The sequence below is a fragment of the Manacus candei genome, unplaced genomic scaffold, assembly GCF_025592945.1.
Source record: "Manacus candei isolate 608988 ecotype Guabito, Panama unplaced genomic scaffold, ASM2559294v1 h1tg000057l, whole genome shotgun sequence".
Classification (NCBI taxonomy): domain Eukaryota; kingdom Metazoa; phylum Chordata; class Aves; order Passeriformes; family Pipridae; genus Manacus; species Manacus candei.
The window spans coordinates 3,496,044-3,518,742 of record NW_026138105.1 but is presented as its reverse complement, the minus strand read 5'-3'; the positions used below and the strand labels follow the sequence as shown (position 1 = coordinate 3,518,742).

The 22,699-nt window shown below is 47.6% G+C and overlaps 1 protein-coding gene across 2 annotated transcripts; it reads right to left on the bottom strand.

Annotated features, from left to right (window-relative positions):
- Positions 1–4,658: 4,658 nt before the first annotated feature.
- On the bottom strand, positions 4,659–13,250 carry EDEM2 (ER degradation enhancing alpha-mannosidase like protein 2). Of its 2 annotated transcripts, XM_051802784.1 has the most exons (11): positions 13,077–13,250; positions 12,887–12,997; positions 12,757–12,796; positions 12,145–12,250; positions 10,733–10,858; positions 9,885–10,096; positions 8,714–8,855; positions 8,345–8,469; positions 7,525–7,669; positions 6,264–6,385; positions 4,659–5,301 (listed from the first exon to the last, which is right to left on the bottom strand). In XM_051802784.1, exons 1-11 carry the CDS (start codon positions 13,193–13,195, stop codon positions 4,816–4,818), a joined length of 1,734 nt encoding a protein of 577 aa, XP_051658744.1. In that variant the 5' UTR covers positions 13,196–13,250; the 3' UTR covers positions 4,659–4,815. The 2 variants fall into 2 exon arrangements, with proteins under 2 accessions (XP_051658744.1, XP_051658745.1); XM_051802785.1 differs by lacking the exon at positions 10,733–10,858.
- Positions 13,251–22,699: the final 9,449 nt, after the last annotated feature.

Here is a 22,699-nt window from a genome sequence, read left to right as displayed (position 1 = left end):
CCGGGGGGGTGTGTGTGTGTTAAACGAGCGGCCGCGGGGGGGATGCCGGGAAATGGAGTCCCGGGCGGGTGAGGGGACATGGCGGGGCCCTGTGGGGACGGCACGGCCTGGGCCTGGACCTGCGCCGCCGTCACTCGTGCTGCTCCTCACGGGAGCTGCTCCCTCCACGCCACGCTCCATTGCCATTAAAATACCTCTATTCCCACTAAAACGCCTTTATTCCCGCTAAGATACCTCCCCCCCCATATAACTTTATTCCCACTAAGATACCTTTCCCCCCCATATAACTTTATTCCCACTAAGATACCTCGCCCCCATATAACTTTATTCCCACTAAAATATCTTTATTTGCACTAAGATACCTTTGTTCCTGCTAAAATACCTTTAATCCCCCGAAAATGCATTTATTCCCACTAAAATGCATTTATTTCCTCGCGGGAGCTGCTCCCTCCACGCCACACTCCATTGCCATTAAAATACCTCTATTCCCACTAAAACGCCTTTATTCCCGCTAAGAAACCTTCCCTCCCCCCCCAAGATAACTTTATTCCCGCTAAAATATCTTTATTCGCACTAAGATACCTTTGTTCCTGCTAAAATACCTTTAATCCCCCGAAAATGCATTTATTCCCACTAAAATGCATTTATTTCCTCACGGGAGCTGCTCCCTCCACGCCACACTCTATTGCCATTAAAATACCTCTATTCCCACTAAAACGCCTTTATTTCTGCTAAAACGCCTTTATTCCCACTAAGATACCTTCCCCCCCCCCAAAAATAACTTTATTCCCACTAAAATATCTTTATTCGCACTAAGATACCTTTGTTCCTGCTAAAATACCTTCCCCCCCAAAAAAATAACTTTATTACCACTAAAATATCTTTATTTGCACTAAGATACTTTTGTTCCTGCTAAAATGCCTTTATTCCCACTAAAACGCCTTCATTTCTACTAAGATACCTTTCTCCCCCCAAGATAACTTTATTCCCACTAAAATACCTTTTTTCCCACTAAGATAACTTTATTCCCACTAAAATAGCTTTCCCCCCAAGATAACTTTATTCCCACTAAAATATCTTTATTCGTGCTAAGATACCTTTGTTCCTGCTAAAATAGCTTTATTCCCCTGAAAATGCATTTATTCCCACTAAAATGCCTTTATTCCCACTGAAACACATTTATTTCCTTTAAGATACTTTATTCCCACTAAAATACCTTTTTTCCCCCGCTAACTTTATTCCCACTAAAATACCTTTTTCCCACTAAGATAACTTTATTCCCACAGAAATATCTTTATTCACACTAAGACACCTTTGTTCCCCCTAAAATATCTTTATTCCCACTAAAATGCCTTTATTTGCACTAAGGTACCTTTATTGACACTAAAATATTTTTATTCCCACTAAAATGCCTTTATTCTCATGAAGATTAACTGTATTCCCACAAAGATACCTTTATTCCCACTAAAATGTCTTTATTTGCACTAAGATAACTTTATTCCCACTAAACTATCCTTATTCCCACTAAAATGCCTTTTTTTCCCCACTAAAATGCCTTTTCCCCAATAAAAGATTTTTATTCCTACTAAAATGCCTTTTTGGTATGTTTTGGGGGGTTTTTTGCCATTTGACAGCAACTCGTGCAACTCTGACTCTTTCTTCCTCCTCCTCCTTTGAAATAGTCTTTCACAAGCTGTTTGTCTGACCTTCCATCAATCCACTGCCTCTCCAAACCCAACCAACTACTTCTGAAACACCTCACAAAATCTGGCCTTTATGTTTTGGGCTTTGCAGGCTGCTCGGAGTGGAGAAAAAACTCGGCACAACTACAATGATATCATCAACAGCAAATGCTAAATTTGGGTTCTGCACTATCTTTCACCACTCAGCCAAACTCCAGCTCCCTTCCAGCCTTTTGACAGGTGCCACTCCGTAGGCGGAACCTTTGGAGTGCTGACCTGCCTCATTTGGAAGCCGCCCAAAATTGCCACACGCGTCCTATTTTGGATTCCTGACAATTCCGTTCACAGGACCAAGCACTCGCCACACTGCTCAACTGGAGCTCTCCTTCCAGCTGGAAAATGCCAAAACAGACCTGCCATCTCTTCCCTCTCCCTCCCCGGGGAGGAGGCAGCAGAGAACCACAAGTTTTAGCTTTATTTTATGTTCCCGGCTTGTGATAGTGATTTTGAGCCCATGAAGTTCTCACTGGTGTACATAAAGGGAATTGAATCTGTTCTCCAGTGGGACAGCAGCCATTTCATGTAGAGGATTGGTTAGAAATGCGAGGACATATGAACATGGCTAAGGCTATGGATGAGCTGCTAAAGTATAAGACTACTGCTAAAGTATAAGCAGTTTCCCTAGGCCCATGAGAAAGTTAGAGATAGCAGGGCCCTGAGAAAGCGGCAGTGTCCTTGGGTATCCTAAACTGAGCTGAGAAACAGGAGCTAGGCATTACCAAAACAAAGGCACTTAATGAGCCACCTGTGTAAACAGTGGAAAGCAGTTAAGATGATATCACCACCTAACCGAGTACCAATAAGGAGCCTAATTTCTGTAATATTCATGAACCTATTATAGAGTCTATATTAAGCTACTATCAATCTACAATAAACGAAGTTCCTGGATTCTCATATTGAGGTGTCTAGAGCTTTCCGTCGCGAGGTTAATTTCATCCCATCATTCTTTGGAGATTCCCAGACATCTGCCCTTCCTCATGCTGCCTGTGAAACAGCACAATTTGTACACGTGCCCCTGAGACTCCAGCATGCTCTGCCCTCCAGAAACAAGGCCAAGCCAGTTTTCTATTTAAAAAAGGCTTACTAAGGATCCTAAGAGCTCCTGTCAGTTCTTTCAGTTAAAAGAAAGTCTTGGTGAGATGGAACAAACCAAAATTAAGGCTGTCCTGTGTTATTCTGACCCACCCATCCCATAGCACTAATCAAGATCCATCTGATTACTCTCACAGTTGCTGTGGGCAGCTGAGTTCTCTCAGCTCTGTGCTGAGGAAAAATGTTATCTCTTAAGGCTCCTGCTACTGGAGTCTCAAGGGTGAGGGTACCAAAATGCCCTGGTTAGCAGAGATTTACTGAGCTGGAGATCTGCAGCCTGGCCTCTTAAGTCCTTCCTTTTCCTCTGCTTCATGGATGGGGCAACTCCGAGAGAAAATCAGGAGCCAGCACTTAGCCAAGCCACAGGAGAAGGCCTGTGTTTTGTTTTCAACAGATTAGACAATGAATAGTGTGTGAGACGTGAACAGCTGGAAAAGAAAGAGATAACCCAGGGTTACAACACAGAGCCACTAACAAGAGCTCCATCTCTGCCCAACAATGCCTCAGTTTTAGGGTGCTCCTCTCTCAGTATCTCCCCTGCAATCGCTGTATCCGTGCAGAATTCCTGAACAGCAGCTGTCCCACCTGCCATGGGAAAGAAGGACAGAAGCAGAACCTTTACAGGTTAACAATCCTACCAAAATGCCTGTCCAAACATTTTAAGTGTCTCTTACAACGAGTTTACTCACAACTGCAACAAGATTTCCACCCTGAAGGGTAAAACGCAGATTTTATGTAATTTTACAGTACTAGTACTGATCAAAACAAAAAGTGGTTTCTCAAAGCAACCCAACATGGGCACAGACTGGGCATTGGCCCAGTTGTATTTAAGTATCTTGCTGGCCATAGGGATTTCTTTATCCTGTATCTCTGACCCACTCCAGTGACCCTAGACTGTGTGCTTCCTCCAGACTCCTCACACTCCAGCAGGTTTGAAGAAAGTCTATCGCTTTTCTGCCCCCCTCTTTTTGTTTTTCCTTCAGAAAGAAAATCTTTTGGTAAGACTCCTGATTTCTCCCTTTCTGACTGTTGCATACACCTGCTGCAAAGACACTAATAAACACACTGAAAGGTTTGGATTTGCCAAGTCAGCTGAACACCAAGAACAGCCTCGTGTACAGCTCAGCTGGGCCCCACTGACTGGAGGGCTGATGTGCAGTGAGGTGAAGCCCAAAGGGAAGTTGAAAAGAGGAAGGAAATGAGGAAACTTCATCATAAAAGCATGTCAGGTTCTGTAAAAAGAAAGCAAGCTCCACTGCAGGGTCAATCAAACCATCCTCCACCTCAGTTTCCTGTCCAGACATTACCTGGACACTCACTCAGCTTTTTTTCTAGGCAGGTGGTACTGACCAAATTGATTCTAAAAAGAGCACTTTTCCCAGTTACAAGTGCTCTGCTTGCCCCATGCCACCCTTCAGGCTCGACAGACCTGCCAGAGCTTCAAATCTGAGCCTCCACCTCAAAATCAACAGCTTTTCTAGACTGGCCAGTGCTCTTTCAGGTGAATCACACGTTTACAAAGAGACTGAAGGTAAGATGGAGCACACAGGGAGTTGCAGGCTCAGAAGGGAAGCTACAGCCAGTAATCCCTGCTCTCCCCTTTTGACAGGGAGCCACTCATGCTCATTTTTAGAGAACAAAGTAAGCTGGGGACTCTGTCTAAGCCTGTAAAACTTCAAACTAATCTCCCAAAATGCACTAAACAAGGCACCTTTAACCTCCAGACCTTTCTTTCTCTTTCTGAAAACCTCTTTGCTATTCAGGCAACAAATTGCTCTGAGATCAGCCCCTGGACAGCATTAACAGGTGGTATCTGAGCCCTGGTTTATGAAGGAGCAGTAGCAGAATTTAATGGGAAGCTGTTTCACTTCATAATACAATTCACATTGTGAGGTACAACACTTTCCATTATGAAACTATAAAAATATATTCCCAGAGTCTGAAACAAGTTCAATAATTTACACTGAAGATGCAAAAGGGATCAGGTGTTATCTAGGAAGACCTGTCCCAGTACTGCAAGCTTGGAGTTAAAAGATTGACTGGGGCAACTCAGGAGGGAGTGTGAGCTCTTCTTAGATCTTCTCTTCTCTCCAGTTTTCTCTGCATCTTCGGGGTCTTTTGCACTCTCCCCTTCACCGGGGTCAGAGGGTCTTTTTAAAGTGAATTTCTTGGTTTTCTTCAGTGAGTAGAATTCCCGCATCAAGTCTTCGACCTCCCACTGCTCTTCCTTGCGCTTCCTGCAGCAGTGCAGGGCAGCAGGATCGATGGGATGAGCCTCTGTGTTGAAGATGTAGCCTCCAGCATTCAAGACACACTCCCCATAGGGTGTAACCACCACGTCGAAGTCTGAGCCATCGTTGTGGATGAAGTTGCCTGGGTCAAACAGCAGGTACAGGTATTTGATTGTTTCAGCCAAAAAGAAGGATTCCATGCGATTGTCCAGCCTGTGATCCCTCAAGTCTTTGATCTACAAGGGAAGAAATAGAGTGGGTTACACTTATATCAAATTCAGTTAAGTTATGAAGTCGGGGTGGGGGGAAATAAAGCCAGCTTGCAATTCATTTCAGTTAACAGCCCAGTATGACATCAGTTCACCCTATTTCTTATCACAGAATACTTTGGGTTGTAAGGGACATTAAAGACCATCTTATTCCACCCTCTGCCACAGGTAGGGACACCTTCCACCAGCCCAGGTTGCTCCAAGCCCCATCTAACCTGGCCTTGGACACTTCCAGGGATGGGGCAGCCACAGCTTCTCTGGGCAGCCTGTGCCAGGGCCTCCCCACCCTCACAGGGAAGAATTTCTTTCTAACATCTAAACTTGCCCTCTGCCAACTCAGTCTAGGCAAGGAGAAGAGCTTCCCATCATTTCCCCTACTAAAGAAAAAAAAATCATAAGGTTTTTACCTATTTTCCAAATCATAAGACCTAATTCCCATTATATATTAAAGGTTTTTTGTAAAAGTATGTGGTGGTAGTTGATGGTATGTTTGAAATCCCCATTAAATGATGTTAGAGAAATCACTCCCTGCAGTTCTTGTGTGTTTGATCAGATTTTCAAGGCATAGTGGGAAAGCAGAATCCCACATGAACGTGGCAGGCAGGTTCCTACCCCTGAACCTTCCTGCTCAGGTGCTACACCTGGTTGGGGTGCAGGAGAAGCTTCTGATGCCTTCCAGGGTTTTGGGCTCTGGTGCAACAGCCCACGACAGAATTTGGCCCAGTGTTCACACTGTGAGGGAAGTTACTACCAGAAACATGACCAGATCAGCTTCCCAGAGAAATAAAAGGGGCTTTTTTGAAAAAGAAGTCATGTTTCCACCAAAGTGACCACTTAACTCAATGGGAAAACACAATTAATGAGAACACCTTCTGAAAGCTGATTTTCAGCAGCCATTTAGCTGATTTAGCAGATGATTTAGCACTCACAGTTGCAAACCCACAGTCCACCTTGCTGATTTTCTCTATTGACTCCACTGCATCTCTTCCCAGTTCCAGGAGCGTGGGATCTCTTGTAGCACGGTACAGATACATGGCACTCTCAATCAGCTCTGCAAAGACACCCCAGACATTTGCAAATACCAAAGATTACCAAACCACACACACAGGGATGATGGCATACTCCTCAGCTAATTTAAAAATCCTTTAGAATGATCAGATAAATAATCTAGTTACTGAATTTCCTCTGGCTCCAAGCACAGATTTGCTTTTCCTGAGGATGTGCTGCTAAGAAATTCCCTCTCACCAGCCTGGATCAGCTCAGGTAAGAGTGACTAATCCTCCCTCCCACATTCAGTGAGTGGGAGGGGGAGCAAAAGAGAAGAAGATTAAAACTCAGTTGTCAAAGGAAGAAAAAAAATTGCTTCTAGAAAGAATTACAAATAAGAAATTCAATGCCCAAAATACAATTTTAAACAATACTGTAAGTCTCTTGAAACAGGGGTATCCAAAACATCATGAAAACAAGCACCATGCAAACACTCTAAATAGGCAACATATGCACTGTGCTGTGTTTGCTTACTAAGATCTTTTTGGATGCTACAATTCATTTGAAAGTTAATGCTAATGAGTATTTTTGGTGGATTTGTCCAGTGTGGATGTCACCTGAACACTCAGACCAAAAGGAAATTAATTATTCTCATGTACAAAGTTTTATGGACCTAATAATCAGATTTGATTTTTTTTTTCAGTCAGGGTTGTAAAAAATCAGAAAAAAAAGATCATTTCATTGCAGTATCACAGACAACACAGAATCTCTCTTAGATCTTGAGCTTTACTAGTGCAACCAGAATGAGTTTATTTCAGGAACCCAGCACAAGTACAGTGGTCTATTCAAACTCACTTTCACTTCCTAAATTTAAAGGACACAAACAGTCCCTTTAACATGACTGAAACATCTCATGTCAGACAATCTAACACTTAAATATGTCAAGTCCTACACTGTGAAGCCAATTCATTAAGGGGCCTCCTTTTTATGGTAACATTGTCTTCCTTCCTTGAAAGGCAGCCCTGTCTTTGTGAATGGTGGAAAACAAAATGTGCAGTTTTGACTCTGCAAACTCCTGGTGAGGAACTGAGTCAGAGCAAAACTGGAGGAGGAATTTGTGGAAGGCAGGTATTGCTAACATTTGATCTCACCACCACAGCAAAAGCAGGAGTCCATGGCCCTTTTAATTCCACTTCTGCTTACCAGGCCTGAGTGGATATCCCTCTCTCTTGTCCACTGTGTAGCCCTGGGGAATGTTGTAGAACTCAGGCAGCCCCCCAAACTGCTTCCAGACAGTGTAATAGTTGAGGAAGGTCCTCATGGCATTATCCACATCCCCAATTAGGCTCTGGGAGAGAACAATTAACAAAGCAACATGTGAGTGAAGAACAAACAGCAAATGAACTGATGCAGTAACACTCCTACAGGCAAAGCAGTGACAGAAATGGGTATTTCAGCAGGTCTGAATGGTGGAAATAATACTTGGATATGATGCCTTAGGAATAGGTAAGACTGGAGAGTTAAATGCTGCTTTTCTGCTGGATCACATTCCCACACCTGAAATAATATAAAGTCTCTGATTTTTTTTAAAGAAGATTGTGTTTCTTCAGTCAAACGTTTAATCAATCAGAGCACTGAGTGGGGATAACAAAGTCTCAGTCCAAACACAAGGACTGATGAGAAAGCAAAGCACTCAGTGGGAAAGCATTCACACAAAGAAAGCATTTATGAGGTGATGGAAAAGAGGTGGGAATTTCTTTTTCCTTAAATTTACATCTGGATTATGAGACCACTGTCAGTGGAGTGTGCTACAACAAAACTGCCCTCCCATGATGCTGGATGGGAGACTTTTTTTGTAAACTGTAGATAAAATCAACATCTGCTCTTCCACAGGCAGAGATTTCACCAGAGGTCCAACCAAACTTTTACACCTGCACAGATGAGGGTTATATTTCTAACTTTTATATTAAAGATTGACCCATGACAGACAAACAAAATCACCATGTGCTCTGACAGCTCTTACCTGTAAGCCTGGCCAATAGGCCTCCAGGGATTGAAACACAGGCATGGACACTGTTCCTTTGTACATCTGAACCCACAGGTACCAGTCATCAAACTTGGTGTAATTTTTGATAGCTTTGTTATATTCTATAAAGAAAAGCAGATGGGTAGGTAAGCCAACAAAAAAAAATATCTTTTTTTTTAAGAATGAGAATCACTTTGGTGATTCTGTAATCACAGACTGCTCAAAAGTATCACAGCAAAGGCTTCAAGAACATTCTTAAATGTACCCTGTGAGATCCTTCATCCTCTCCTTCCACAGTGCCTGCTGCTTTTTACAGGTGCAGCCAAGCACTGCTGGGCCCCTTCACACAGAAAACCAAACACTCACCCAGAAACATGGACATCAGCTCCTTGTCCTGCAGGAGAATGGCTCCTTTCACCAGGTACTCAAAGTAGGAGTCCACTCCTGCCCCAATGCCAGCATCCTGGGCCACCCACTTGGCAGTGATCACATCAATGTGGTTCCCCACCTGCAAGAGGGGAAGGAGGAAGTTAAAGTGAAAATAAAGCATTTCTACTAATTTAGAATTAACAAATCCCCACAACACCCCCACACAAGAAACCCTTGACCTTTTTCCAGACCGCTGGTTCCCAGTCCAACTAGCTTTTTCTTCATTCAACATGGGTGTGTCTGGTCCTAATTCTGATCTTACAAAAGAGTAAAGAAGGATAAAGAGGTGCAAATACAGAGATGGAGGCCAAGAATATCAAAGGCACAAGAGCTGCCATGCTACTATTTAAATAGACCCTTCAGACCTGGGACTCTTCAGCCTATGAACAAACACAGCTGATGAATAAAATACACAGTCATGCCTTGCTTAACAAACATGAAAAAAAAATAGCTATTCAGCTTCTTTCTTGAATGAGGATTAGGGGTATAAACCAAAAAGAAACAAATCCCAAAGCAAACAAAAGGACAAACAAAACTCTTCATCCAGGCTATGAATAAATCTGTCTCAATAAACACAGGGTATGAATAAATCTGTTTCACTTCACATCTGCAGCACCAAGTTTTCCACACAGGCTAAAAAAGCAGCAATAGAAAAGACCAGGAGACAGTGAATACCAAGGTAACACTTCCAGCTCTGGATATTCCTAAAACATCAAAGCTAAATAGGCTGGGAATATCTTGGTGCACTTGCCATGCTCTTATTCTCTTCCCTAGACCATTGTCCCACCAGGCATCAGACAGATCTTTTATTTAATCTGCTACAGCTGCTGTCACAAAAGCTGCACTACCCAGCAGGAGGGATTTGTCTCCCAGCCACATCTGTTAGGGGACAGAACAATGGGATAATGTTGGGCTGCACTAGCAAAGCAGAGATGTGGATGCTGCAGGTGTTCAGGAACAATGTCAAACATGAGACTTCAGCCCAGTTATGGGCACTGTGGTTATTTATCCAATGCTATCTCCTCTCTGTTTATGCTTTTTCACACTCAGCATTGTATCCACAAAACCACACAGAAAGCAGCACAGTCCAAGTCCATTCCTCACTCACCAGCCCAATATCTGAGCGATTTTTCCACAGGGCCTTCAAAGCCTTCCTGGCCACATCCTCGAACACTGGGTCACCAGTGAGGTGGCTTAAAGTGGCAAATTCCACTATAAACGTGCCAATTCCAGCAGTACAGGTAACTGGGGTCTCCCCAGGGTTGACTCCATGCAGGAGGTTCACTGTGCCATAGGGCATCCCAGTTGGGGTCTGGAAAGCTGAAACACAGGATTTTTGGGTCACATGAGTGTTCAAGGTCACGTTTAACAGACTCTCAAGCCAACATGTGCTTCACAGCCCACTGCACACAGGCAAGGAGGGGGACTGGAGTGATTGCAGAGACTTTAAAAAACACAATGAGCAGCAGTGTGACCCTGGGAGGGGCAGTCCCAAGGTACACACAGTCCTGGGAAGGTACTGTGGATCTCTTCCACCTTGCCAGAGCAGCATCCCTACTTTTTTTCCAGCCAAGTGCCAACACTGAGGTTGTGATCCCTCCGTGGCAGCCCTGGGTGGACAGTGCCATGCCATCAGGGAACACATCCCAGCTGCAGCCCACAGAGAGGAGATAAGGCTGCATCTCCTTGTCTTTACAAGCTGCTGTTTCACAGCCTTTATTTATTATTTATATGAAGTACATTTCCCCTCAGCAAGCCACAAACTGATGTGTTAAGCCCACACAACACTTGATATGCACGTATACAACAGCATTTTCCCTGCAAACTAAACTTGCCTTGAGCTCAGGGAACACAGGGCTGGTTTATGAGCTGACAGATCAAGTTGTACATGTTCACCAAAGCCAGCAGCCACCTCCTAACCCACAGCACAGTGATATAAAGCAAACAAGGGCTCACCTGGCAGCAGTTTACGAGCTGCTTCCTCTGCCATCCTCAGGAGAGGCCCCGAGCATGGCCAGCCCGCCTCGACCTCCACGCCAGCCTTCCTGGAGAGCAGGTGGGCAGAGAGGAGCCCCCCCACCACTGCAAGGGCACAGGAGAACCCACTGAACAATGTGGAAGGAATGAAATCCAACACCAGTTGTATTCCTCTTTATCAGAGGCACGGTTTTACAGGGAAGGGAAGTGAGGTGGCTCGTCCTTCCCGGCCTCATTCGAACGCCACGGAAGAGCGGTTGGATTGTTCCTGCAAGTTTGTGTGTGGAGTGACAGCACAAGGGGTGACTGATGGCTTCAAAGTGACAGAGGGCAGGGTTAGATGGGATATTGGGAAGGAATTCTTCCCCACGAGGGTGGGGAGGCCCTGGCACAGGCTGCCCAGAGAGCTGTGGGTGCCCCTGGATCCCTGGAAGTGTCCAAGGCCAGGTTGGAACAACCTGGGGTAGTGGAAAGTGTCCCTGCCCCTTGGAAACAAGATGGTCTTTAAGGTCCCTTCTAACCCAAAACACTCTCAGATTCTATGATATATTTCTTTAGAAGCATCAGATCCCACTTGCCCTACTACAGCTGCACTGCCCTGAGGACTATCAGGGTGTATATGACATTATACAACAGTGTAATGAACACGAACCTCTATGAGAGGAATTCTGAATCATTTCTTCCACAAAGTTGAATACTATGTTTGTGTAAAGTTCTTAAACTCCTTGGAGAAAACTGCCCAGGCCAGAGACACAACTTCCTGTTGCTATATTTAGCTATTAGTTTTATATAGCTAATATAACTATATTAGTTAATATTAGTTATTTCACAGGTTTGTCTATGGTAACAATAACCACCACAAACACAGAGAAATTACACTGCTGTAAAGTTGGCTCAGCAATGTCTGACAGGAGAGACAACAAAAGCATAACTAACAGTTTTGTACCCTGACAGTGTTTTTAGTTGGATGGCACTGAAGCAGTCAGGAATTCAGTCAGGTACAAGACTCCAAAGGCCTTTGTGATTTTCAAGGAGAAAAGGCCAAAACTAGAAATGAATAATCTCTATTCCAAAACAGTGTGTGAAGGAAGACAGGGTATAATCTGTCCCGTTTCAGTGGAAAAGATGTTTATTCCAAGGCTCAAAACCTCACACCAGAATATTGAAACTGCCACGTCTACTTCTGTTTCTGCTGGGGCAGGAAGCTGAGAGGGACATGCAAAGAGAAAAAGGAAGTGAATTTCTTTGGGATTTCTTTGCCTGTTTACATGTCCTGTCACTCTGCACCAAAAATTCCCTGTGACCACCACCTCACATTACCCTTGTGTGCAGCTCAGAGGCTTGAACAGGAAGGAAATCCACCACAAACCCCCCAGGAAAACCCACCTCACCTCGAATGTTGGTTTCAAAGACAGATGCATTGACATCAATGTCGAAGTCCAGCCCTTCCTGCAGCACATTGACAACTCTCTGGAACTCAGAAACGTTCCCCAAGATCTGCAGGGGAGCAGAAAACAGGGAACAAAGCTTAGAGTTCATGGGAAAACAAGTGGCAGTTGAGTGCTGATTCTAGTTTTGTTTTGCTATTTTGTGAAATCATTAAATACAGATAGTACTAAAGAGGGGATTGACAGTTTCATTGTGTTTAAAATGCTTTCTTGACACATTTTAGGCCTTTATTCCAGAGTTAGGAGCTGTGAAGGATGGGGAGCTTTGGCCACCTGCTCCCCAGGGGTGATGCCAAGTGAAACACAAAGCTCCAGGGTCAATGAATAGCTGACTTTCTGTCACTGCCACGTAAAAAAACAGGTGTGCAGGCAGCTCTCAATGGCCTTGAGGGCACAGTGTGGGTGCTGCAGGTGGTCAGGAACAAAGCCAAACACGAGACTCCAGCGCAGTTACGAGCACTGTGGTTATTTCTCTAACTCCACCTCCTCTCTGCTTATTCTTTTTTATGCTTGGCTCTGCATCCACAAAACCATACAGGGCCGGCTCGTACTCACTAGCAGCGTGTCCAGGGCGTCGATGAGCGTGAGGGAGAAGCTGTGGAGGAGGAGAGAAGCGAGGTGAGACGCGGCGGGGGGGTAGGGGAAGGACGCTCATCCCCATGCCCATCGCGGGGACACCTCTCACCTGCCCCAGGTGTCCTGCCCGTCGCAAGTCAGCGGCCGCAGCTCGTCGTAGGGGAAGGCGCTCTCCAGGTAGTGCTCGTAGGCGTGGTAGAACATGGCCCGCACCCTCTCCCTGCAGCACAGGCACATCGCGCTCAGTCCCGGCCCAACGCGGCCCGGCCCGGCCCCCGCCCCGCCCGCCCCCCACTCACCGGTACGAAGCGATGTCCAGCCCGCGGGCGGCCGCGCCGGGGCCCGCCGGGAGCCGCAGCGCCCAGAGGCACAGCAGGGAGCCGAGGCAGCGCAGCACGGCCGCGCCGGGCCCCCGCATCGCCGGGGGAGCCCCTCCTGTGGATCCTCCTCTGGATCCCCCTCTGGATCCCCCTCTGGATCTCACCTGGATCTCACCCGCAGCCCTCCCTCATCCCGCACCCGCCCCGCCCCTGGCCCCGCCCTGCCCGCCAGCCAATGGGAACACGCTCCGTCAGTTCTGGCCCCGCCCCTCCTGTGCCGACAGCCAATGGGTGTCTGGGGACACTGGAGAGCTACGGCTCTCTTGGCCCCGCCCCTGCCGCGCCCGCCAGCCAATGGGAGCGCCGAGCGCTCGGCGCAGGCGCAGGCGGAAGCGCTCGGGGCGGTGCGGCTGCTTCCGGGGCGGTGCGGGATGGAGCCGGGACGGAGCCGGGACGGAGCCGGGATGGAGCCGGGATGGAGCCGGGGGATCGGGGTGGTGTTGTTGGGGCTGTAGGGCTCCGGCTGCGGGAATTATCGCCGGAATGGCCCGCAGAGAACGGGGAGGTTCCGGCGGTGCCTCCCCGGAGGCAGTAGCGCGCCTGCAGTAGGGATGAGCCTCCCCGGGCGGGTGGGGGGGCACGGGGGGAGCGGGCAGCGGTGGAGTGATGCTCTCACACCCAGAAATAAAGATAACGAGTGCTGTGAGGGTCGCACAGTAAGGAGGTGTTGCCAGCGGAGGGCCCAGCTGCTCGGGAAGGGATTGCCCCGTTCTCCTTTTTGCCTTTTTATTTTTGCTTTCAACCTAAGATCACTTCTGGAAGCACTGGCACCGGTTGCCCAGAGGACCTGTGGCTGCCCCATCCTTGGAAGTGTTCGAGGCCGAGTTGGACGGGGCTTGGAGCAACCTGGGCTGGTGGAAGGTGTCCCTGCCCATGGCAGGGGGTGGAATAAGATGGGCTCTAAGGTCCCTCCCAACCTAAACCACTCTGATTCTGCCATCAGCGCTGTGGCTCACACCAGGAAAGATTCCCAAGCCTGTATTTCCAGTGTGATCACACTGATCTTGGCACCCTGCTGTTCAACCAGATTGAATTTTAGCATCAGGATTGGCAGAGCTCTCCCTACACCTGCACCTTAGACTTGCATTGATCCACAGTAAATCCTTCCTGTTGTCCCCATCCATGCTCATGGGTGAGGAGGGGGGTGACCTGGGCAGGGAGAGCAGGAACAAGAGGAAAAGTGATAAACCAGCCCTTTTCCTGGCAAAGGTGCAGCATTGAGAAATCAAAACTAACCCACTTTGCTTGCAGGAGAGGAAGGGGCACAAATAACCCAACACTTTGGCTTCTCGTGGCATTTATAGACTCATGGGATGGTTTGGATCGGGAAAGACCCCAAAGATATCTAATTCCAACCACCCCCCCATGGGAAAGGATGTTTAGCACCAGGGAGGGCTGGCTGTTGATGTTCTGTAACAAAATAAACCCAGTTTCCTCTTGTCTCCCAGCCCGGGGCCATCCCACTAGGTGTCAGTGCACACCCGGATATCAGTGGCCCAAACGAAAAGCCACCAAGTAATTTAAACATACTGTTCATTTGCTGCAGCTGTAATTTGAGTTTCTGGGACCATTTATCATAAAACTGTCTGCTTGCTTATTCCATGGCTCAAGGCTGCTGGAGTATATCTCACTGTGTTCCTGGGAAAATCAAACTGCTGGAGCTGATTTCACTAAAAGCTGCCACAGTCCATTACTGGAATGCTTTTTGTTTAAGTTCATTTTCCAGACTTAAATTTAACAGTGTTCTAGAGCACTGCCTTTTGCCTTCTACTGGAGCACTAATTTCCCTATCCAAGTCAGTTTTTCAATTCTAAAATTGACTGAAGCCTTTTTGAAACACATACAGGGTGTGAGTTGCAAGAAAGGCAGGACAAGGCAGAGCTGTGTCCCTCCTGGCATCAGAGGGAGAGCTGGGAAGGTGGGATTGCTCTGCCATCGAGGCCAGGGAGGAGAAGGACTCCTGGGGGGCTAATTGCACTGATTAAAAGACCAAAACAAGGAGTGAGCACAGGGTGGTGTAAGTGGGACCGAATCCAGGGATTGTTGTGGAAGAGAGCAGTGGCTGGGAGAGTTGGCTGAGTCAAACTAAGCTAATTGGGAAAAACTTGGAAAAACTGCTTTTAGTGCAGTGCTCATCACCCTCCTCACCCTTTCTGAGAGCACTTTATTCATCCTGGGATGGGTTTGGAGGGCACATGGCGCTGTGTCCTCCCAGGCAACTCCTGACACAGGTGGATTACAAGCCGTGCTGGAGCAAAGTGACTGCTGTGGCCACCACAAACCCCACCACAGAGGGGCTGAGAAAACTCTGGAGAGCTGAGTGGGAGCAGCTCCCGTTGCCAGAGGGGAGAGCACCGTGGTCAGGGTGTCAGACAGATGCTGCACAGCCCCTGGGTGTTGGAGAGACAGCAGCTTCCACATGGTGGTGTGGAAATCACCTGTGTGCCTGTTAATGAATAGAGCTGGTGGGATGGAAATCGTCTGGGGGAAAGGGTGGTTTTCACTGTGGCTTATACTAGAGAATATTAATGTGGTGTGCACAGAATGTCATACAAGTTACACAGGCTTTGCTGCAATAAATCAAAGGAGATGCAGAGGAGTGGTGCTTCCAAATGGACAGAGCACACAGTTGCTAGAATATTTAGGCCACAGCAGAGTTAAGTGCTTCTTCAGATGCCTCACTCCAGCTTGTCAGGCTCTCTGTCTTCATGAAAAGGCCACTGGCAAAATGATAGGAAGTTTGGGTTGGATGTGGGAGAGGCTGTAATTACAGGGGCGTTTAACACTTTGGTTTATGGCATCTTAAGGCTCAGGACATCTTTACTACCTGCTATTACAGTAAGTGGTGCTGTTGCCCTGCTTGCAACTTTGATGCCCATTAAGATGGAAACTGTATGTAAATCAGGATTGCTCATTAATATTCACAATTCATGGTGGGATGTAGATGTTTGTTTAAACGGGAGGTTTATGACCACTGAAAACTGTTGCTAAGGTGGTTCTCTTGAAATTTTCCTTTGCAGCTGAACATCAATTCTTAATTTTAGTAGCACACGTAGCAGGATGGAAATGATGATTGATTTTTCTCCAAGTGCTGTGGGCTGCTTCAGTTGAGATTTCACTATAAAGGACTAGACATTTCCAATTGCTTTTTATAAGTTCAGAATTGATTTTATTTGTTTAGCACCTGACTAACATAATAAAAGAGAAAAATACTGCTGGGTAGAAGGCATAGAAAAAGTGATGAGCTGCCTGGTTTCTGACCTTTTTAGAAGTGATGTGTTTTTAAGCCACGCAGCAATTTATAAATGCAAGAGCTGGACTCCCAGGTGGGACTGGTGAGGTGTCCCAGTACTGCACAGCCCTGCTCTGCCAAGCAGGGAGAAGGAACAGAGCAGGTCCCACTGAGGCTGCACTCAGGGAGCAGAAACAATAGCAAAAGATGAGGAGGGGAGAGCTGGTGTGGCATCACTTCACCACATAGCTTTCCCAGCTTCAGCTGATTCTCTTTAAACCTCTTTGTGATTTTTCTGTCACTGACTAAATTAATTAACTGACATAGTTACAACAGCTGTAGGTAGGCAACAACCAGAGGCTCCTGTTCCAAACAGGTTTCTTCCAACGAGGGTCATGCACAAACCTTTGCACTGTGTTCACAAAGAATTGTGGCTCTGTGGAGAGTTTGAATATTTTATGCAAGTTTGCTTTACTGTGCGACTTTGACAAGTGAGAAAACAAAACTAAAACCTAGTTACCATCCCCGTGCCTTGGTTTTCACTGTGGGGATTTCTGGCACCCCTGTTACATGACATTGTTCGAGTCCAAAACTGCCACACCTGTGTGAATGAGGTTTACTGTTCTTTATCCAGGCTGGGATAAAGGATATCCCATGAGGATTGTGGCTTTGATATTTTTTTACCAGGCAGATTTGGAGGTGTTCAGAGGAGTGGTGTCTGTAGAACACAGACAGGCAAACAGGGGACAGGCAGCATTTCCCTGTGACATAAATCCACGTGGCCAAGGATCAGGAGAGAGGTGTGAGTCTGTCTGCTAGAGAGTCAGGGGTGTCTGCACAGGGACTGACTTCTCCATCGTTTATTTTTCTTGGTGGGCTTGCAAAGGAAAAAAAAAGGGACTAGAAGGGTTCTTCAGCTTTACACAGGGTGGGAAAGGGGTGAGAAGTTTGGTTAGTAGCTCCAGCTCAGCCAGGATTTGGACTTCAAAGTTCAAAATACCTCTGTGTCTGGGAGAATCCCTCACCTTCCACATACACGTGGTGAATGAGAAGCAGTGAGAAAACCCTGCTGTGGCTCTCTGGAAATACAGAGAGGTGGCAGAGACATTTTATTCCCTAGTTTATGACTGTGTAAAACAAATTCACTGGAACTTGTCAGTGAACAAGGATCTCCTGCTGTTGGGTAAAGGTCAGGACACAGGTGAGGTTGTTTCCCAAAGCAAGAGGCAAGGACTATGTGACTCCAGACTGGTAACTGCTGCCAGAGGGGTGTGGGTCTGGGGGGAAGTGGGTTTGGAGCTGCTGGGCAGATTTCTTTGGTATTTGGGAAAAGGGAATTTTGTCCTAAGGAGGGACAGTGGAGGAAGGGAAATACCACCAACAACCATTCTGGGACAGTCTGGGCCCAGGCACAGGAGCCTGAGTGGCAGAGGCTGACACTGTTTTTGGGTGTGGTGTGAACTACACAGAGATGCACCAGAGCACGTCTGGAGGAGTCACTTCTCCAGCATTCACCTCCTTTTTGCCTTTTTATTTTTGCTTTCAACCTAAGATCACTTCCGGAAGCACTGGCACAGGTTGCCCAGAGAAGCTGTGGCTGCCCCATCCCTGGAAGTGTCCAAGGCCAGGTTGGACAGGGCTTGGAGCAACCTGGGCTGGTGGAAGGTGTCCCTGCCCATGGCAGAGGTTGGAATGAAATGGTCTTTAATGTCCCTTCCAACCCAAACCATTCTAGGGTTGTATGATTATTGCTGCTACACAAAGTGTGTCATATATATGACAACATTAAGGCATCTGGGTGACAATTCTGATGGCTGCCTCTGTCCCCAGACTTCCTTTGTGACAGGGGTAAAGATTAAGCCCCTCCCTGGTGGTGCTGTTTCAGCCTGCTTGGGGCAATAATCTGGCAAACTCTGAAAGACATTGTGCTCTGTGAAAATTACTTTGATATTTGACAATTGCCAATTTAGTGACGTAGAAATGACCATGAAAACAGCACAACTGACCTCTGCAAACAGTCATCAATGCAAGTGACTGTTGGTGCTTGGGAAGGGGATGGTTTGGAGTGGGAAGGCAGAGCAGAGGGAACCCCCAGCCCAGGTTTCAGTGACATCTCCCATGCAGTTGCCTGCTCAGCAGGGCTGGCTCACAGGAGCTCTGCACTGGAGCCAGAGCCAGCCAAAGAGCTCTGGTGCCTTGTCCTGGCAGGGTTTGGGTGAGCCCCATGTGCTGGCCACACCTCACTCCTCCCTGCAAGAGGTGTGATGATCTGGGCAATGAAATCCAAACACAGCTCAGGCTCTGTGACCTTGCTGTCTGTCCTTCAGGGATCCATCACCTGGCTGTGAGAGAATTCCCAGCTGGGGTTTCTGGAATAAACACCTGGCTTTTTTATCCATGCTGTTGGCACTCGATGCCTTCAAAACTTATGTCCTCTGTTCTGCACTCCCACACTGAGTAACCCCCTCCTGATAAGGTCCTGGCCTCCCTTCCTGGGGATCTGCATAATGGCATTTTCAGTGTCTCATCCATGTTTGATGAGGAGGATTCCAGCAGCCAACTGATTTCCTCAAAAGCTGCGCTCTGCAGGTGAGGAGGTGGCTCCTGACCCTGTCCTTCCTGACACTCATCCCCCCAGAGCCATTTCCCCCTCTCTCAGCGTGGAAGGAGGTGGGGGGAACCTCCTTCCTCTCCTCTCCACATCCCACTTATGAGGCTCCTGCTGGGACTGTGATGGCCTGATGGTTATGGGTCTTGCAGTGGGACCCCCACCTTGACTCCAAGCTGATGAACCAGCACATTGTGGTCTCCCTCCACAGATTCACCCACCAAGCCATGTCCACTCCACTGTCCCTGCCCCAGACAGGGATGGGAGAGGGATATGGACAGGGTGAGTTTCCTTAGTGCTTCTGGTCCTGCTCACATTGCATCTCTTGGCTTTTCTGTGCAGCCCCATAAGCTCAGGAGTTGCAATGTGCTTATAAACAAGCTGAGATCCTTGGAGACACATAAATCCAAGGATTTGTCTTTTAAGGAAGAAAGCAACCCAGTGCCCAAAACTTGCTCAGAGTTCTGCAGTAAGGCAGGGCTGTGGCTGTCTGCTCTCCTAGGCTTGGTGTGACACATCTGCCTTCCCACCACTCTGTGGCATCTGGGTCCTTCTTCCACATCCATGGGCTGTCACCTGAAGGACTCCTCTAAGACCTCAGCTGTGCAGCAACCAGCAGAACCACAGGGACATTTTGACGTCCCCTTTTTCTTCCTGACAAAACTGTGGACAAGGACAGCTTTCTATGGGGACAACCAACCCCAAAGTGACCACTTCTGGGGCAGCCTGGACAGAGATTCCAGACACAGAACGAGGTCGTGGCCAAGACATTGGCGTTGAAACCTCCCTGGCAAACATTCGGTGGTTTGCAGAGAACTGAAAGAATGAAAACTTTGCTTTAGAAACAAAACTTTCAGTTTTCAGTTGTTAGTTTGGGATTATTGATAAAAATCAAGCATATTATCTCACTGGCAGTGACTTTTCAGAGCAGGATTTGGTGGCTAACCACCTGCTCCTTCTGCGGTCAACCAGAACTCTTTCGAAGGCAGTTTTGCACCCTTGAGTCCCTGGTCTGTGTCCCCAGAGAGCTCCTGCCCCTCTGGTCAGTGCTGTGAGACACAACTCCACCACTGGGATGGCATCACAGATGTCCATCCGTATCCAGCGTGGGAAGGGAGCCCATGACTTTCTGTTTGCTGCTGCTCTCAACCTCTTCAGTGATGGGGCTTCCAGCTCAGTCCCCAGAAACCCACTTTGGGTTTCCAAAGCCTCACCTGTTTCATTCCTCAGCTTCTCATCTGCTCTGCTGCCCCTTTCTATCAAGAAAGAGCATGGAGCTTTTCCCTGGAGTCCCTGTGGCAGCACTCAGGAAAACACCTTTCTGTCCAAACCAGGTTTAGACCCCCACCCCAGTGCTCCCTGTGTCCCTCTGTGCTGGGCCTCTGGGAAAGCTCCTGGGACCATGGGAGCCCCTGGGAGGGCCACTGATTTTGCTGTGCCCTTTAGGGAGGTGGTTGGGCCCCTCTGCTCAGCCCTGGGAGGCACAGCTGGGATGTTGTGTCCAGCTCTGGCTCCTCAGCACGGGAGACACACGGAGCTCCTGGAGCGGGTCCAGCACAGGCTGTGGAGATGCCCAAGGGATGGAGCATCTTTGGGAGCAGGGAAGGCTGAGGGAGCTGGGGCTGTTCAGCCTCCAGAGCAGACACTGAGAGGGGCCCTCCCCAGGGTGTGTCAGGGGCTGCAGGAGGGGGCAGAGGATGGAGCAGGCTCTGCTGGGGGGGCCCAGCAATGGCACAGGAGGAACGGGCAGGAACTGATGCCCAGGAAGCTCCAGCTGGACATGAGGAAGAACCTCTTTGCTGGGCAGTGACTGAGCTCTGAACAGAGACCAGAGAGGGTGTGGAGATATTCCAGAACCCTCTGGACACAATCCTGTGCCATGTGCTCTGGGGTGACCCTGCTGGAGCAGGGAGGAGGGACCAGATACCCCACTGTGGTCCCTTCCAACCTGACCCATTCTGGGATTCTGTGATGCTCTGGATTCCTCTTCTCCCAGTTCTCCTGCTGGCTGTGGGCAGAGGAGTGACCACTGTGCTGCAGAGAAGTCTGGCCACTGACAAAACTGCCAACAGGGAAATTATTTTTGAAGAAATCCATGTGTCTTTTTTACTAAAAATTACTGTGAGTGGTCCAATAGTGTCTGTGTCATGAGAGGACAGTTTTCCTGACAGTTCTCCTTCTCAAATGTCAGTGGCCTGGAGGGCTCCTTCCTCTTTTATTTGAAGATGATATTTATTTCTCCTCTGTTAATATTTAGAGCCTTCTAGAGAGCCTCAAAGGCAAGTGCTGGCTCTGCTTTCAGGTCAGACAAAATGCAGGTATTGAGGCATTTTTCATTGCCTGTGTCACACCTGCTTTGCCCTGTCAAGCATTTCAGTGCTGTGGCTTCTACATTTCAAGTTTTCAGCTGTGGTTTCTCAAAAGTTGGCTGAGCACCAACAAGCAAATAACGACAACAAGGTACCACCCTGCCACAACAATGCACTGCAATTTTGGGACCAGGTCTGATAGGATTCCTGCCAACGAATCTGAGTTGAATTTTGCTCATTTTGAGACCTGGTTGTTGGGGCTTGTTTCCTGTATTTTTTCCCCCTTATTGTTTTTTTGTTGTGTAACAAAACTCTGTGAAGGTTAACAATAGAAATGGGGTAGGACTTTGCTGAACTTGGATGTTTAAAAGCGTTTTGGAGAATATCTTCTTGTATCATTCACTCAAAACAGGAATGAACCAGGTGAAAAGTAGTTAAAATTCAGATGATTATGCTTATCTAGGTATTAATCTAACAAATCTTTGTGGGTAATACCTTATACCAACACATACTTTCTGAATTTGTGTACATGTATACAGGTAAAAGAGCTGTTTACGTAGCTGGAAGGGGAAAATATGACCTTTCTGAAATTGTGGAACTTCCCCCTGCTCTCTGAAAAAAAAAAATTCCAACAAAAAAACTCTGAGATATTTCTTTTGCAGATCAGGGAGGGATCTTTTATCAATGATCCCTGTGTTATGTTTGAGGGCTCAGCAGGACATAGTGATCAGGGTATGGGGTGCAAAATTATGAGGTTTTAAAGCCTATGAGCTTCACCTGTTTGTCTTCTTGTTTCAGAGACTTAAAGGGTCTAAGATCTCAAATTTCCATCCTGCTACCCTTGGTGTTAGAAACATAACATTTTTCTTGCTGACAGCTGAGATCTTTAACTGAACTGCAAGGCTTGGGCTGAGATAGAATTATAGAATCATGGAATATCCTGATTGGAAGGGACTCACCAGGACCATCCAGTCCAACTCCTTGCCCTGCACAGACACTCCAACAATCCCACCCTGTCCCTCAGAGCATTGTCCAAACCCTCCTGGAGCTCTGGCAGCCTTGGGGCTGTGCCCACTGCCCTGGGGAGCCTGGTCAGGGCCAACCACCCTCTGGGGGAAGAACCTTTCCCTGAGACCCCCCCAACCCTCCCTGACACAGCTCCAGCCATTCCCTCAGGTCCTGTCACTGGGTTTAGGAAACAAAACAACTCCTGGGAGCTGCTGGTGCTTGGCTGAAGCAGTGGAAGTTCAGGGTATGCCAGTGCCTCCCCCAGGCACTGCCACACGTGGCACTTGGCTCGTGTGGAGGTTTTGGCCCAGCTTGGCTGTGTCTGGGTTGGCCCCTGAGCACCACTGGCAGGAGTTCCTGTGCTGCCTGTGCTGCCTGGGCTGGG